The following is a 19,062-nucleotide window of genomic DNA, read 5'->3' on the forward strand; positions in this document are numbered from 1 at the left end:
TCTGGTGGAATATCTTTGACGAGTCTTTCACCATACGCGGATTTCTATGTACTTGGTTTGGTCGTCTCATCATAATTTCACGTAACCCACGCAATCACGGGGTACACCGCCACCTTCATGTCGACATCGGCAAACAATTAAAACAAAATTCAATTAATAAATTAGTAATGATATTTTGACATCCATTTGATGACAACTTTGTTGACAATCTTGTTTTTTTCACTTCTTATTGATCAAAAACAATGGAGAGAGAAAAAGGAAGAGAGAGGATAACAACATCATGTGAATATGAGAGAGAAAGTTGTCAAAAAGTGGTTGTCAAAATATCATTTCTCTTAATAAATAACTTAGGGTCTTGCTCAAAAGAAATGGATCATGTTAACCGGTGTCTCCGGAACACTGGTTGAGGAAGTTAAAAGAAGAAGCTCTAAATCAAAAAAGATAGTATTTTTTAAGCTTTTAATTCATTGATTACACAACTATCAATACAAATATTACTATATTTGATTCCTTGTCCGGGGAACTGGTTAACATTTTCCAAAAGGAGAATGTTAACTTGTGCCCTTAAGGCACAAGATAAGAAACTCAACATAGTAACTTTTTGTTGAAATGTGTGCATTCAATTGAATTTTTTAATTTATAATAAATAGATTGCACAAAATTTGAGGGAATATTTCTACTTTTGGGTTTCTTATCTTGTGCCCTAAGGGCACAAGTTAACATCACCCTTTCCAAAAAAAACAACTTAGGATCTGTTTAGTAAATGGAGAATGCTAAACAATGGCCTCAGAGCATTGGTTAAACAAAAGTTGTGTAATTAATATTTAATCAAAAGTCAGTTTAAGATAAATTTTTTATTTATAGTTTCCTTAACAATTGTTCCGAGGTCATTGGTTAGCAAAATCATTAGTAAAAATATGCTACTATAAATTAGCTGATAACTGAAAAACTATTTTATATGTAAGGGATGTCAATGAGTATTCATGAATACAGATAGTATGATAATGTCCCCGTCCCGTTGGATAAATATGATACTTGTAAGATAATTACTAACAATTATGTCGTAAAATCTCTCTTGCTCTTCTACTTTGGCATCGGCGTCGTAGTCCACATTGTTTTTTTTTTTGTTACAAAAAGTTTAGGTGGGTTCGGCTCCGGTCATCACCAGGGTCAGGGCACGCCTCCGGGCCCAAAGGGCACTTATAGAGGTACTTACAGATCACCCACCAACACTGCCCTCACATCGGCACATTGTTTTGTGTTCGAGGTTCTTTTCAGTTTTCACTTTTTTCGTCGTTGGAGGTAGTGCTTTGATAAAAAAAATTGGAGTAAAAACATTGAGATGAAAACAATGAGAAGCACGTACACGAATGAAATTGATAACACAACAGGTGAAGAGATGGATTTTGATTGGAAATGAAATATTAAAGAATAACAAATTTCAAAAAGAATAACATTACATTGGACAGGAATAAATGGTAGAGTGTTATGAAATAATGACAGTAATGACTTTTGGGTTAATTATTTGTTCATAACACAAAATCTCCGAATTGATTGCAAATGAAATATTAAAGAATAACAATACATTTCAAAAAGAATAACATTACATTGTACAGGATAAATGGTAGAGTGTTGTGAAATAATGACACTAATGCTTTTGGGTTAATTATTTGTTCATAACACAAAATCTCCGAAGAAACTAAAAGATTGTATAAGGAGAATTTCGCAGTGCTTTTGTCGTCGTAGCTCCACCTCTTATAGCTCTATCCACCTTTGCAGCTCCACCTGCAACTCCACCTGTCATTGCAGCACCAACTTCACTCGCTGTCGCAGTTCCATATCCTTCAGTCTTGAGTTTTTTGAAAGATTTATATGAATTTTTCAAATTCAACGAATGTTGTTGTAATATTCTTAAAATTACAAAAAAAAATATCTCAAAATAATCGACTCATTTCATTAGAGAATAGCATCATTATGAGTACTCGTTGGAGAACTCATGAGTCCTCTAATTATCATAAATTCATAAATAATAAAATAAAATAATAAATATACTCAAATATTTTATTTCTGTTTTAATTAACCACAATCATTTATATAAATTCAATTCTTTTCCTCCACTTTAACAGTACAAAATTTTACACAGATGAATCATCTTCTTTTCTTCTATCATATTACTAGAATAAACATCCGTGTTGTGTACGGGTTAGACCTATCATTTTAGGATAAAGTTTATTTTTATACAATATTATTGTAAAAAGTTGTATGATATTAGAAAATCACAATATTACAAAATTGATTTTATGAGTCTCACACTTTAAAATAATCATATTTATTTATTTTTATTTTCCTCTTCACTTTAAGGAATTGTAGATCGGTGAAATCTTCTTGGACGAATTTATTATAATTACTATTATTATATATACAAATATTTTTTTTATAAGTCAGGAGAAAGGACAAACATCAAGGGGAGACTCAAACAACCCAACTAGGTTGTCAAAGAACCCCTATCCTATGTCGCCTAACTCATAAAGGGTGCGTTTGTTTCAAGTTATATTCGTAGATTTCCGAGAATAAAAAGATAGAAATATGCATGTCTTTGTTTGTTACAAGTTTACTAAAAAAATTTCTCGGCTATAAAACGTTCTTGGGAATATAAAAAATTTCCCAAAGAAAAGGGTGGTAATAAAGTTCCCATGAAAATGGGAATAAATTCATATGTAATTACCTATTATAATCCCTATTTTTATGGTTCCCGGAATATTATTGTAACATCCCGATATTTTATATATGTAGTTCTTAATGATTTTCTTGATTTATCATTTGTTCAATAATTTATTTTATGTGTAAGGAATTTTAGAATATTGTAAATCCTCCTTTTTGTTAAATTATTATAATAGTTTATGTATTCAAATTATCTACTTGATGTGATTATAATAGCTATTAATTTTAGTTGCTGGATCATCTCTATGCACTAGAAGCCATGCGTTTTAGGCTTGAGCCTTAATCTCAACTCAACCTTCTTATTATTCCTTGTAAAATTAGTGAAAGATTATGTATGTCCACCTCTTTAATTACGTGGGTTATTGTGGTAGTTACTCCATTCCCATTTCCTATGTAAAGCTATATCCTATTTTCTCTCCACACTCACCTTAGATTAAATTCTGGTGCTAACCCACCAGGGACGGATCCAGACTTTAGGAGCATGTGGAGCTAAAATTTCAAATAAATAATACTCCCTCCGTCCCATAATAACTGAACCATTTGCAAAAAAAAAAGTCCCAAAATAACTGAGCCATTTCATTTTTCAATACAATATTGATTTCTTTTTTCCCTTTATAACTCTAATTAATACTACTTTCATCATTCTAATTCAATACTCCCTCCGTCCTAAATTATAAGCAAAAAAAACTCATTTTTTTGTCCCAAATTATAAGAAAAAAGATCAACTTTTATCATATTTAATTATGTTTTTTCAAAACATTATCTTTTCCAAGGAAAAATTAAATGCAAAGTGCATTCAATTTGCTCTCTTTTTCGTTTTCTCTATAATCAACTACCAATGAAAATTGTTTTTACACCTTCCTATAAAACTTATTTCAAAGATAACACAAAAAAACTATGTTACAAACTACTATGTTTTAGTTTTCTTAATAAGTGTGATTTTTTTGTTGCTTATAATATGGGACCGAGGGAGTATATTCCACTTTACATTTATGATAGTGGAAAATACACCAATACAGTAGAAACTCTTTGAATTAATACTCGGTAAATTAATAAACTCTTTAAAATAATAAATTTGTCCGGTCCCGACTTGGGCCAATGTAAAAAATTGAAAAACTCGATAAAATAATAAGATAATAATTTTTTGGGAGATCCCTTTATAATTTTCGGTCCCAAGAAAATCATAAATTAATAATTCATAGAAACTGGAAAAAAAAATATTAAGAATACATTGAACACATTTGTTCCTCTTGTTTACATTTACTGTACTTCAAAAGTCATTATTGATTTCCAATGCACATAAACACATTAGTTACTAATTTACGTCGAGTCTCAAGGCTCGCTACAACGTAATTCTAAGAGGTATAGACTAATTTGCCTTTTTGTTTGGTATGTACAGTATAATTACTTAAAAACTCTTTAAATTAATAATTATTAATTTATCGATAAATTAATAACTCTCTAAATTAATAAATTTCTCCGGTCCTGACATTATTAATTTATAGAGTTTTAACTGTACTTAACAAGTGCACTTAAAACTATTTTTCTCTCTCCTTCATTTATACATTTTTCTTAATACATGTGAAATGAGCTTTTGGCTCAGTTAATACGGGACGGATGGAGTAATACAGACTATTTTTTTTAATCCACAAATATTATTACTTATTGTTTGATACAATACATTACAATGAAAATCATCACCTATCCATTTGTTGAAAATGAGATAAAATGACATCTTTGCTAATTGTTAATAGAACATCTCTTAGCCACTGATTACCCATTTTATTACATAGGTTACTCTTCCCAACTTTCATAGCTAAAAAAACACGTTCAACAGTCAACACTTGCAGTTGCTACCGTGCGTGTGTGCTATATGTGTTTTATCTATTAAAAATAAAAAAAAATAAAAAATAGGGGAAAGCATGTGGAGCTATAGTCCCATATAGCTCCAACATGCATCCGTCCCTGACCCACGATTGAGAGGAAACCGAAAACAATTCATAAGGTCTCCTTCACAAAGCCACATACACACCATCTCTCTCAAATATCTTTCTGGTGCCATATGTTTCTTTGTCCAATTAATCACCATTTTTACTTCCGATTTGTTTTGGGCCATGCGTTTCATTCTTCTATCTCAACCTTGCCATTTTAAATTCAATTAAAGCCATATTTCAACTCTCTTTTTATCCCAAGTCTTTTGATTGACAACCTAGTAACTGCACCTGTTACACGGACGGGTTCCTCAAAAATCCTTACAATGATCCAGCTTGCTTATTTAAAATAAATTTCCGGATCTTATCCTCCTTCAAATTCATGTAGAACCAAGGTAATATTTTCCCATCATCTGTCACTCGTTCCTCTATCTCCACTTCATAAAATGTGTGCAAGTTCTAAAGTACCCTAATGTATCGTTCATTTCTTAATTATTTTCATACTCCAATTTCTAAGTCTAGCATTATTTTCTATGAAGCTTGTGCTCTTTTTCCTTGTGAGTATCTCGTGGGAGTTCTAAGAAATTCTCCACGATTTCATCACTTGGTTCTCCTTGATGTCAAAGGTTCAATCTTCAAAATAATGCTCAGAGCGGGAGAAATCGTGTCTGTATCGTAGCTGCGAGTTTGAGGTTAGAGTCGTGGATTAGGAATGAAAGCTCTTGAGGTAAGGGCTTTTTCCCCATACGTCCATACTAAGTACTGGGATGATGTTATGAATTAGAGATAGAGATTCTTGTCTGTTAAAAAGAAAAATAATTAAAATATGAATTTATATGGTAAAATTTAATCTTTTATTGAAGTTATCAGTTTTAATTAATATTACATGATGTGTGTATGATAATGTGATGTAGAATGACATTTATTCTATTTTGCTATTGTTTATATGTTTTTTTTTGTTTCTTTTTTTTTTTTTTTGTGATGTTGGAAAAGAAGTGTTAGATGTTTGATAAACTAAAGAAATGAAAAATATGAAAATGTGAATTTTATGAAAAGGATATAAATGTTAGAAATAATGATGATATAGTACCTGAAATTCTCCTTTTAATAAATTAATGAAAGTCTAATCTTATTGTAGTACGTATATGACCATAATGCTTGAAGTTCTATTTCATTTTCCCTTTACGGTTAAATAGATTAATAAAAAAAAAATCTAATTTTGTAGTATATGTATAACTAATAAGTTCTTGTAGCAAACGATTTATAGTTTAATGTTTTCTACTGCAGTCAGAAAGAATTAAGTTGATGAACATAAATGTGAGATTGTTATGGAACTGAAATAATAAGAACAAAAAGACTTTTATGAGAGTTTTCTTTTGTCATGTGCATGGTGTGGTATTATTTTCTGTGTGGTTGCCTAAGTGGCGGGGATTGCATCTATTTTTATTCTCATGACATATGTATTTTTGGTGTGCCTTAGTGGCAGGTTATAATTATATTGTGTGGTGCCTTAGTGGCGGGTTTTAGTCTGCATTTTCATGATCATGCATGGCATATGCATCTGTGTGGTGCCTGTGTGGCGGGAATTGCAATTATATTCTGTGTGGATGCCTGTGTGGCGAGAATTGCAATTATATTCTGTGTGGATGCCTGTGTGGCGGGAATTATATCCGGATCATATAGTTATAAGAGCATGCATTTTGCACATCATTGCATTGCATTGGGTCTATTATACATCTGTGTGTTGATAAGTGATTAAACTGTTATATATATAAAAGAAATGTGTATGAACTTTACCTTAAAGACTTAAATGTATTTTTCTTATTTCTTTTTGATTGATAAGTTTTGATATTATCTATTTCATGACATTATTTCTGGTGCTTTGAGTATGAACCAATTTGGATAAGGAAATTGACCCTTACAACCAACATTTTAGGTACCTAAGAAGACATGGTGTATGCTTTGCTGTTTTTGCTTGAAGCGCGTACGGGGACGAAATTGGGTTTTTGATTGTATTGTAATTTTAGAAGTGATTTTGAAGGACATTTAGTTTAAGAATTTTTGTTAAATTATGTAAAGAATTTTGTATAGGTTTTGCTAGAATATATATTATTGATGAAAAAATAAAAAAATAGTAGTGATTTTCTAAAAATGAGAATGATTTAGGCGTAATGTCTTGGACCAAAATCCGGGGCGTTACAATTATAATGTTAAACATCTTTTTTCTATATGCCTTGGAATAAAATTATCATCTTTATGTTTCAAGGATGTTATTCCTAGGAATAAATTTGGTAAACTTGAAACAAACACACCCAAAATTTATTAAAAAAAATAGGAAAATGGTACAAGTAGATACAAATATCTATAAAGAGGAGAAATCTTGATTAAAATATTGTTATTTTTGTATGCATAAAATAATTAATGCATTTTCTTATTGTAAAAAAAAAATTGTTTCCTTTTATTATAATACATGTTTATTTAAATAAGTTAGATACAATTGAAATTATTTACAACTCGATTGAGAAGTTATATATTTTTTTTTTAATACCTCGTATGTATGTGTGTGTCTATATATATATATATATAAGTTTTACGTTTTTAAAAACATGGAGAAATCAAGTTGAATTGAGAGTTGGTAGTAATAAAAAAAGAGTCAAAAATAATGTACAAATCAACTCCCCAGAGAGTTGCTTCTTGAGAAAATCAACTACATAGGGAGAAACTAACACATTTATATATACAAAAAATGTCATAATTATAAAAAGTACAAAACTTCGGCATTTTTTTAAGTGTTTTTTGTGTGGTTTTTCACATTAAATTCACTTTTTGTGTTTATAACAAACTTTGAGAAAATTATGGGTTTAAGACATCAATGGTTGTTATGAGTATTTTATGTGAAGAATCATACGAAAAGCACTTGACGAAATGCACATAATAAAAAAAGATGAAGCAACAAACCTAGGAAACAAAATACGTGTGAATCAAAGAAGTAAATGTGATTTCATTCGCGAATCTTACACACCATACATATCACACACAATAATTAGTTTAAAATAATAAAATAAAGGATAAAATAATAATAAAACAAAAAATTGAATAACTAAAAAACTTACGATTCAAACGTGGTCATAAAAATATAGACTAAAATATGTTTTTGATCCCTGCAAACATGACAAGTTTGGATTTTGGTCCCTGCAAAAAAAAAAACTTTTGAAATACATCCTTGCAAAAAAAATTGTTTTTTAAAAAAGCTCCTGCCTCCACTTCTTTGCTGATCTGGCATCATTTTGCCTATGTGGCACATATGTACTACATGTGGCAATTAAATGTAATTAAATATTTATACAATAAAAAATCTGAAATTAATTTTTTATTTTAATTATAATTTTGAATTTTAATAGAATAAACATCAAATTCATTAATTCCTCCTTCATCAATCTTCATCCTCATCCTCAAATTAGTTTTGGGTATGTAGATGATAAATAGTCTCGGGTATGTAGATGATAAATAGTGTAATGGATATTGATTATAAATTCTAATTTTTGTAATAAAAATCGTTAGCATTTTTTCAAATATGTTTTTTTTTTTGTTACAAATTTATTCAAGGGTTAATATGTCTTTACCCCCCTGTAATATAGGCGAGTTCCGGTTTCCCCCCTGTAAAAAAGATTCTTTCGATTCCAACCCTGTAATATAAAGATTCCGTCGAAAACCCCCCTGAGCACATTTGAGACCCCCCCAGCTGATGACGTGGCATGACGTGGCGCGATGAGTCACCCTTTTCTGCTGACGTGGCGTGCTGACTGTATAATTATTTTTATTTTTTATTTTTTTATAGGGTACACGTGGCATTTGTCATTTTTTTATGTCTTTACCCCCTGTAATTTAGGTGAGTTCTAGTTTTTCCCCCCGTAAAAATTTTTAAAATAAAAAATAAAATCTGGAAAATTTTAAAAAATAATTATTTTTTAAAAAAATGCTGGAAAATTATTAAAAATTGAAAATAATGCAAAAAATACAAAAAAATTTAAAAAATTAAAAATCTGGAAAAAAAAATTCGCATGACATGTGTGTATATACATACCACATCATTAAATCATTTTAATAATAAAACTTAGAAACTGAAAATCTTTTAAAAATAACAAAAAATCAGATTATTTTTTAAGAAAAATAAAAGATTGATTTTTTTTAAATTTTAAAAATAACAAAAAATCAGATTATTTTTTTCAAAAAAAAAATAAAAAAGCAGAAAAGACATTAAGATTTTTATCAAAATTTAAAAAATTGGAAAAAATTTTGGATTTTTTTTGAAATTTAGAAGATATTTAAAAATACTGAAATTTAGTTTTCAAAATAAAAAGTTTAGATTTTTTTGCGAAATAAAAAAACTGGAAGATATTTAAAATTTTAAAAATCTGGATATATATTTTTTAAAAATCCAATTACAATATGAAAATTAAATTTTAAAAATCATATAATCTGAAGAAAAAAAATTGATTTTAGTTTAATTAAAAATTTAGGAAAAAAATCTAAGAAGCTTGAATTACATAGGAATATTTTTGTAAAAAGAATTATTAATGTGTGTAAAATTTTAAAAATTACACTCAGGTTCATCGAGCTCGAAAGAGCTTTATGCTTGCTGCTTGAGCAGGGAGTTGTTGACACTTGGGTTTGTTATTGTGTTGGCAGTCAATCCATTCGCTAAAATTAAATCCTAAATGTTTTTGACAAATGTTCACTGTTCATATTTTTTTTTGTATTCTGGTTTCGTCCCCGTACGTGCGTTAGCTGGGTTATGCTCATGATTAGTGAATTTTTGTTTGGATATTTTAGGACTGTTTTGCTTGGTCTGATTTATAACGAAGTATGCCCGTTTTGGGTTTTACTTGGGTTAGGTTTTATGTCCCCCCAGTCTATGTATCTCTCTTTTTTTTTAATGTATTTTTCTTTTTGCTTAAAAATTTTTTTTAAAAAACGTCTAATTTAAGAGACATTAAAATTTAAAAAGTGAGTACCTCAAGTTGCTCTTCCAATGTCTTTTGAACTTCGCAAAAAAATCTAAACTTTTTTATTTTGAAAATTAAATTCCAGTATTTTTAAATATCTTCTCAATTTTAAAAAAAAATTCGAACTTTTTTATAATTTTTAAAATTTCGAAAAAAATCTATTTTTTCATTTTTATTAATTTTTTAAATTTTTTTGGAATTTTTTCATTATTTTCAATTTTTATTAATTTTCCAGAATTTTTTTTAAAAAAATAATTATTTTTTTAAATTTTCCAGATTTTATTTTTTATTTTTTAAATTTTTACAGGGGAAAAACTGGAAGTCGCCTAAATTACAGGGGGTGAAGACATAAAAAAATGGCATATGCCACGTGTACCCTATAAAAAAAACTAAAAAATAAAATTAATTATACAGTCAGCACGCCACGTCAGCAGAAAAGGGTGACTCAGCGCGCCACGTCATGCCACGTCATCAGCTTGGGGGGGTCTCAAATGTGCTCAGGGGGGTTTTCGACGGAATCTTTATATTACAGGGTTGGAATCGAAAGAATCTTTTTTACAGGGGGGAAAACCGGAACTCGCCTATATTACAGGGTGGTAAAGACATATTAACCCTTTATTCAAATATGTTTTGTGAATGAATGTGAGTTTGAATATTTATTGTTGTGAATAAATTTGAAATTTAATATCAACTATGAAATTAATGAGGAAATCACAAAGAATGAAATTGAAATAAGGCATCAATCAGACAAAAAATACATTAAGAAATACCATTTTACAAGTAAATTGATAATTTTTACTCGTGTATCACTTACCTATTTCAGGAATCGATTTCATGATTTACCTATTTTCATGAAATTTTGGTTCTTCTTGCGTTTGAACTTTCAAGCATGAAACTGCTGATTTTCTTTTGAGACATAGCAAATATTTAAGACTAAGAGGTTCTCAGGCGAAAAACCATATATTTGAAACTTAAAATTCATATCTAAACATGAAGAACCAACATAGCGGGAAAAAAAGGATAAATGTTGGAACATTGGTGTGAAGTTGGAAAGAAATTGGAAGGTTGGAAGATTAAACACTAAGTAATTAAACTTTGATCTAGTGTTGTGTGAATTAAAAAAAATAGAATGTTGGGTCCCACGTAAAATAGAACACACACATTAGTAGTGTTTAAATTGCGGCATTTAATTTTAAATTCCCGATAATGATGAAAATAATAGTAATTATTATTTTTAATTCATGGATATCACTCCCCATAATTTTAGATTATGTTAGTTGTGATAAGATTGAGAATCCAACTGAATTTCCTATCTTTCCTTCGTTAGTGGATTTGTTTCTCTTTAAACTTATCCGATTAGTTTGTTACTTGAGCTGACCTGTGAGTTGCTTAATTTTTAAGTTTACTTAATTCTTAAGTTTCTCCAAATTAGTTACAAACTCTCCCTATAAAAGGAGAGCTCACCTAGTTCAAAAATCACACCAAAGAGTTTCATTGAGTTGTCGGGAACTCTTTCTCTCTTCTCCCTTTCTTGACTTGTGTTGACGAGTTTTTCTTCTCTTCATCTCCTTTTTCTGTCCCCTCGGAATTAAGAGTGTTCTTAAGACCATAGTCCCTTTTCGGTTTAATATCCCTTCGGAATTAAGAATGGTCTTAAGTTCATAGTCCCTTCGATATTTTTATGTTCTTCGGAATAAATAATAATTTAAGATCATAGTCCCTTTTTCGGTATAATGTCCCTTCAAAATTATGAATGATCTTAAATATATTCTTCTTCGATTCTTGAAGAAGTTAGACGTTAGAATGTTTATGATGTACATCCAAATCATAATTAAGAGAATAAATAAGATTATTTAGTATTTACCTGCTTCCCTTAATCCATATCATAAGTTGAAAAGTAATATATGAAATCAAAATAAACAAAGAATGAGAAAATGCAGGTTAAATCATGCATGATTGCAAAATGATCCTGAAAGTTATGGTCAAGTAACAATGCATCAATCTAGCAAAGCTAGGGCTGGACAAAAAAGGGCCGTCCGGCCCAAACCGCCCGGTCCGAATGGCCCGTCGGCGCGCGGGTCGGTCTAAACGGGTGAAGCGGGTCCGGCGGGTTGCATATCCGGTTTTGAATGGCTTTGTACGGTCGGTTTCGGATGGTTGAATTGAACCCAGCGATAGCCGTATCCGACCGTAGGTAGGTTGCTACTAAGGCCCAATAGATAAATCCAGCCCAATAACTAGAGACTAAACCCTATTTTTTTTTCCTTTCTTCCTCACATGCCAACCAACACAAGCTGCCGCCTCCTTCTCATTTTTATTTCTCTTTCTCTTCCCAAATGGTTTCAACCTCCATTGATGCTTCCACTATGCTTACTTTCTTTTCACTCTCCTGTCTCCCACAAAATCCTTCTTCTTATCCACTATTGTCGCATCTCAAATATAAACCTGCATAGGTTTTATTTCTTTTTCTTCTTCTTCTTCTTCCTTTCTTTTCATTCTTATCATAGATCACCCCAGAATCGGTTCATAAATATTCTTCAGCAGCAGATATGACAAAATCGATATGTAGTTTAGTCTGAATCTCAGTTTTGTTTCTGGGTTGTTTTGAAATGGAAAGCAACCAATTTTTGGAGTTTTTATTATCAATTTTTGCTTTTAAATTATCCTTCTTGGGTGTCTATATCGTGGCCATGAATCTTTTGGGAAACAAATTTTTGTTTTGTGTTGTCAAACCGTTGTAAACCACCCGCACAACCGACTAACCGTCTCAACCGAGACCCGGCCAAACCGATGTCACACGCGGACAAAATTGGGTGGTATATTGTCACCCGCGGTTTCCTTTGGATTGGGGTTTTTCACCCGAAATCCGACCGAAACCGCCCGTTGTCCAGCGCTAATAAAGCATCAAAGTAATCAATTGACCACATCTTACATATTAATATGGATAGAGCAGCACTAATTATGATATTCCTCAAACTTATTAAAAAAAAATCACATACCACTCAAAACTATACCCCATATGAAACTTCAAATCAGTAAATAAAATGACCATATTCATTCATAATAATTATTCGGTCTAGTTTAAAAAATATGGTGAAGGTACTTGTCTTTTTGAAAAAAAATTAAAATACTAACATCGGTTTGATCTAACGAAAGAGTACCAAAGCAAAAGCTCATGTGAAGGGCAAGGAAATTAATGAAGCCATAACTTTAAGCCTCACATCTTAATTATTAATTCAATACACACACAAACATAAACACACACATACACATATGTACATGACAAATAGAAAATTTGATTGCTTGTTAAAACTATTAGATAATTGTCCTTTTATGATGGTTCTGGAGGGGATTTAAATTGTCTCATTTTTTTTTATTTGTCAAAAAAAAAATTGTCTCATTTTTTGAAGGAATACATGTAATTCTTGCTACACATAAAAAAAATGTTTACATGTACTTTTAAGATAAAAGATAAAGTGATAAACATACAAGAAATCGTTTTTCTGACATTAATCCATAAATAATGCATGCAACGACTGAAATAAATTCAATTTATATGTGTATAATGTAAACGTGATGATGTTGATGGTTTGAGACCTTGGAGTTCAAAAAAAAAATCGTGGGCTAGTTTGGTTTCTTAAAAAAAATTGAATATGATTTTAATGTTTTAATTTTTTTTTACATAAAAGAGGACAAAAATTTTATAAAGATGGTCATCATCCAAGAGTATTATAAATAAGTGATGAGTGATACTAATTAAATAAATAAAGATGGTGACTAATTTTCAAATATATGCTAGTAAATTAGTTGTTACTATGTTACTATTTTTTAGGATTTGAACTCTAAACTTCCTTCTTTAAACTCTTTGGGCGTCCTTTTTGGCAAAAGTTATGGTGCATAAGAAAATCTTTATGCACCGTGCATAAACACTTCACAACCATCAGATCTAGTGTACACGTGTAATAATCCTAGGCTTCTCAAACTACACCAAATCAAACTTCATTTGCTTCAAACATTTCTCTCACTAAAACATAAAGCTCTCCCTCTCTCTCTACAATTCAGATGAGTCTTCATCTCTTCCGGCCACACATGATGATTCCGGCGCGGTGGTCGCCGGCCAGAGGCTGCGGTGCCGCCGTGCCGGAGAACCAAACTCACCCTTTTAAAAATTAAAGCCATTTTTCAACATCCATTTTGGTTTTAAAGCCAAATCCAAACTCGGATCGCGCAAAAACACAACGAGAAGGAGTAGATCTAAAGATTAAAACTGGTTCGCTCCTCTTCTTCTCTCGCGTTTTCTTCTTCTTCTTCGATCCAATGGCGCTGTGTTGATTGCTATATGTTACTGTTTCGTCACTGTTTGTGTTCACGATTTCAGATCTGAAGTTGTTACTGGATTCGAAATCTTTGTAATGTTAGAGGGATTTATGGCTTGGAAACTGCTGGAAACCATTAAGTACATCTAATGGTTTTCCACAACAAAATGGTTTTGGCATTCCGGTACGGTGATGATGATGAACGACGGTGTTGATGATGAGATTGAAGATTCTGGAAACCATTTCCACAGCAAAATAATGGTTTTGGCATTCCGGTACGGTGATGATGACGGTGATGATGATGAACGACGGTGTTGATGATGAGATTGAAGATTCCAGTGGTGATGATGATGAACGACGGTGATGATTCAGTTTGTTTTCGCGTTTGATTCGTTTTGTTTTGTTTTGTTTGGTTTCCTTTGGGGGGTGTAGGAAGCAATTATGTTGGGATTTATGCACGGTGATTTCCTTATGCACCATAACCGCTCCCGTCCTTTTTCTACCCATAGAGAAACATGTATGAGACGTAACTAATATAGAACAATTAATTATAATAAATCCGGATCTCCTTGTGCTCATTCTCATGTCATTCATTTTGCATTAATCTCGGTCCTTGGCTAACTTTTTTTTTCCTCTTTTTTACATTTTGTTTGGATCAATCAACTGCAAAATTAATAAAATTACAGATGATTGAACAAAAAGGACATGAAGATTCAAATCCAATAATTATTGTGTGATGAAGAAGAAAGTAGTTTCAAAACCAAAATGAGTGCATTTTCTTTTGAAAAGAGAGACAACTTTCCTAACAAACAATGAATTGGCAAAAAACATTAAATGACTTTGACATGATAATTCATGACGCCACCACCAACCTCAATTTCTTATTTTAGTTAGAAGATAGAGGCAAACTTGCACCATATTCATTACTATCTTACCCTTATAACACATAAATGATTGCATTCCACATCACACACCAGAAAAGGTAAACAAAGCATTGAATTCTTTTTGGATTTCAACACCTGTATCTTCAATCTCAAATGTAAAAATCACATTATACAATATACAATACAATCACAATAATAATGATAGTACTAACGGTCATTTTCTCCGGTTTTCAATTCATCCGGTTCATGTTTCTGAGAAGAATTGCTCCTCCAAAAACCGTTTACGCTGAACCTGGCCCATAAATCCTCCTCCGGCAATTCCTCCTGGGCCAAAAGCTCCTCCATCGTGGGCCCAACAACAACCGTCTCAGGTCCAGGTCCACCGGGCTTTTCATGCTCCAAAAAGTTCTTCATATCCTTCTTCATCTGTTTCAGCAACCTTTTCTTTCTGTTATTGATGGCTGCCTTCTTCCACAAAGAAGCCGGAACTTTATATGTCGCGAGCGCCACCATATCCACCACCGCACATGGGACACAGCAGCAGATGGCTGCACACTCCGCTGTTGCATTTCCAGCCACTTCTCCGACGCTGCGACGACGGTGTTGGAGTTGGTTCTGGCGAGTCATTATGGGGAGAGAAAAAAAAAACGTGAAAGAGAAGGAGGATAAGACTAGAGAGGTGGTGGTAGGAACGGAGGCATGAGAGAAGAACGCCGGCGAGGCATTTGAGAGGCTAGCTCATGATGGGCCTGTGGAGGAGGAGAAGAAGGAAGAATAGGGTTTGTGATAAATGAGAGAGTACTTTTGAAAGCGGTTAAAGTGGGAAATGGTTGGGAGAGATTAAAAGGTGGGATTGAGAGAAGAAAATATAGGAATAGGAATGAAAACAGATGAGCATGGTTGATTTGGTGTGCTGTTGTTACTATTTATATTCCATTTTTTTACTTGGATACTTACCGCATGTATTTTTCTTTTTTTGTGACACCGAAAATCATAGATAAAGAGTATTTTATAGTTTAAAATTTATACATCAAGTTATTTTAGACGTCCTATCTAATTATGCGTTGTCACGTCATTCATTAATAAATATAACACGTCATACATTTTAAGGATGTGACAACACATACGTATAAAATAACTTTTACTCACTTCCTAAAAATGATGGATATTTGTGAAATATTTGTGATAATCATTGATGGATATTTGTGAAATATTTTACAAAACGTTATTATAACTTTTGGGGAATTTGTTGGGCGGGGTTTGAGGAGAATTTAGAGCAATAGACTAAAGATCACCATGAAGAGGCTACGTTATTTCACTTCTTTTATATAGTTTTCATCATGAAGTATATAGATGAGTGAATATGCATGTGAATTTGATCTTTCGTGCTTTCCTAGGGCTATGGTCTATGGAGTAAGTTAAAAACAAAAGGTCGTGCGTATTTTTATTTTTTTGGGTACTACTAAAGTTGTGCGTTTTATTATTGATATAAACAAATACTTGATCATTCTTATTAGTTTAGTTTCAACATCAACCCTCCCATAGACGTGTAATGATTTACGAGGACTAATAATAATTTTTCTATTTTTTTAAAGGACAAATATATTAATAATTTCCTAAATTATGTGTATAACATAAGTATACGTGTAAGGCCGGTTCTAAGATAAAACTTGAGCTCCATCACTTGCTTTGTTATTAATAATATTTATTCTTCCATTACGGAGCTTACATAAAAGGTTAAATTTCATGCTTACTGGTGATTGAGGGCTAATAATACCTCTTTTGTATACGGATGTCAGCAGTGGCAGTCAGAACCTTTCTTTTGTTTGGGTATCGGCTAATGCCAATTTTGTTTTTATTTGACAGACTCATTTTACTTTGAGCGACCTCTTTAGTACGCCTTGTGCTAAAGAGGCGTCTGTTTTTGTGAATATATACCATTTTAGCTTCTTCAAAAAAAAATCTTAACCTTCTTTTATTTTTTAACTCAACATTGGCAGATGTTTTTTACGCGATGGACTTATCAACTTCATTGAAGTTTAATCTTGGTCGGAGATGTGACACCCTTTTAGAGATCTCTCTCCGAAGCCAACACTGTTGGGCTAACCTAAATGGGTTTTGTCAAGAAGTATTTATATACGGTATGTGTATCTTTTGCATGATTTTATACTAAAAAAAGTGTTTTTTCTTTGCAAATTCAACGGTTTATGGATGCTTAACCTTCCTCTTCCATCGTGGCTTGGTGATCTTTCTTCTTAATCATGCTTTTGTCCTGTAACATTAGACTGCTTAAGAGATATGAGTCTAATTCTAATCGAAGGAATGTGGTTGATGACAAGTGTTTGATAGTATTAGTCAATTGATCGAGCAAACGTCGAAAGATAAAAAAAAAAAAAAAAAGGAGAAACTGACATCATCATGTATCCACAGTTTTATGTAATATTCATGGGCATATCATTTTAGCTTTCTTAAATCTTTAGGCTTTGTTTAGGAGTTTAGAGGGGAAGGAAGAGTTTTGGAAAAGGGGAAGAAGCAAATGGAAGAAATAGAAATACAAGATATATTGGGAGAGGAGGGCTTTAGGGGTTCCTTTTTCGTCATAATACAAAATCCTCGTCATTTAAGGAAGCTCAAATATTGTAGGGTAAAATATGCATTTCATCCCTGTAATTATAGGCCGTTTGATTTTTCATCCCTGAGCTTACTAATCCTCCCATTTTGTCCCTGTAAAAATTAATCATTTAAAATTTCGTCTCTCACCCCATTTAATCACTGCCACGTTATCAAATTAGCAAAATGGCATGGGAATGGACAAAAATACCCTCATCATATTGGCTTCATCTTCTTCCATTTCCTGAATGTATTCCATCACCACCACCACCACCACCATCAATCTCAATCATGAACCCAGCTACAACAACACCACCGCTTCTGAAAATCAACACAACTAATGCCAAAGTCAAATATTGTTGGAACATAGAGTACTGTTCCAACTCTAATCAAATAGCCAAAGGTACAATAGAGGTACTGCAGAAGAGGATGCTGCAAACCAGTACAAAACACTATGCTTAGGAGTTGCTCTGCCGAGTTGGAAGGCTGCTTGCAAAGTTGCAAGAAACACTTGCAAGATTCCATTGGATGGACCCGCCTAACCATGGAACCAACGTTTTGCAGTTTCTATTTTTTGCCATGAATCATCAATTATGAATCAAAAAAATTGCTCTTCAATAAATATCTATAGTAAAAGGGAAATACCATCTTAGCTGGAAATAGAAATAGGAGCAGCTTTGAACACCAAAACAACAACAATCAAGGGTACGATTTCTACACTTCCGCACCGGTCAAGCAGCGACGACCACGGCGGTGGAAGCGGAGGCTGAGGAGAGAGCCGTTTTGATTTTTGATTTGGTTTGGTTTTGGCTTGTTCTTGCTCCTTCAAATGAATGTGTCTGTAACATTAGAAATTGTATGGATGAAGCTTCCATTTTCTTGATGATGAATTTTTTGAGAGAAAAAGTTGTTGGAGAGATTTTAGAGAAGAAGAGAATGGGTTGTGATTTATGTGTCTGGAGAAGAAGAAGAATGAAAGAAAGAAAGGAAAGAATACGGGTGAGAGAAGAAGATGAAGATGAGGGTATTTTTGTCCATTCCCATGCCATTTTGCTAATTTGATGACGTGGCAGTGATTAAATGGGGTGAGGGACGAAATTTTAAATGATTAATTTTTACAGGGACAAGATGGGAGGATTAGTAAGCTCATGGATGAAAAATCAAACGGCCTATAATTACAAGGATGAAATGCATATTTTACCCAATATTGTATTATAGGAGGGTTTTCGGGGGTTTTTGAGGGATTACATGAATTCTTCAAATTCAAATTTTGTTATAATATTTTTTTTCTCTATATTTCTCATCCCCCAAAGTCCTCCCCTCACTTCCAAACTCCCAAACAAAACTTTAATGAAAGACGGTATGTCTTTTGCTCCTTGGAACGATAAATTAATAAAACTAAACATTCATTTAACAAGAAATTATATGCAATATCATGTCATTCCAACGCCTAATCTTTTATCAAAACATTAGATCACCCAAAATAACATAAGAGCAGCTGCGCTACTCAGGACAGATGATCAGTTGAAATGTCATTTCGTTACATTTATTTCTCTAAAACCTATAGGACGATCTGCCACAAGAGGACAAACAG

At 32.2% G+C, this 19,062-nt stretch overlaps 1 protein-coding gene and 2 long non-coding RNA genes across 3 annotated transcripts; 2 read left to right on the forward strand and 1 right to left on the reverse strand.

The window, feature by feature from the left end:
* The first annotated feature begins 4,749 nt into the window (after positions 1-4,749).
* Positions 4,750-6,853, forward strand: LOC146950320 (uncharacterized). The gene is made up of 3 exons (XR_015027497.1): positions 4,750-5,047; positions 5,192-5,379; positions 6,589-6,853. It is a non-coding gene; the product is annotated as an uncharacterized LOC146950320 (long non-coding RNA).
* Positions 6,854-14,872: 8,019 nt separating this feature from the next.
* On the reverse strand, positions 14,873-15,844 carry LOC146950321 (uncharacterized). The gene has a single exon (XM_085746252.1). The coding sequence runs from the start codon at positions 15,483-15,485 to the stop codon at positions 15,066-15,068; it is 420 nt and encodes a 139-aa protein (XP_085602378.1). The 5' UTR covers positions 15,486-15,844; the 3' UTR covers positions 14,873-15,065.
* Positions 15,845-16,549: 705 nt separating this feature from the next.
* Positions 16,550-17,088, forward strand: LOC146950322 (uncharacterized). Its single transcript, XR_015027498.1, has 2 exons — positions 16,550-16,688; positions 16,859-17,088. It is a non-coding gene; the product is annotated as an uncharacterized LOC146950322 (long non-coding RNA).
* The last annotated feature ends 1,974 nt before the right edge of the window (positions 17,089-19,062 follow it).

The sequence above is a fragment of the Medicago sativa genome, chromosome 2, assembly GCF_051527215.1.
Source record: "Medicago sativa cultivar Bolivia chromosome 2, Bolivia_mono, whole genome shotgun sequence".
In the NCBI taxonomy this organism is placed as follows: Eukaryota; Viridiplantae; Streptophyta; class Magnoliopsida; order Fabales; family Fabaceae; genus Medicago; species Medicago sativa.

Coding starts and splice junctions, on each gene's coding strand:
- LOC146950321 (XM_085746252.1), bottom strand. CDS start 15,485: ATGACTCGCCAGAACCAACTCCAACACCGTCGTCGCAGCGTCGGAGAA.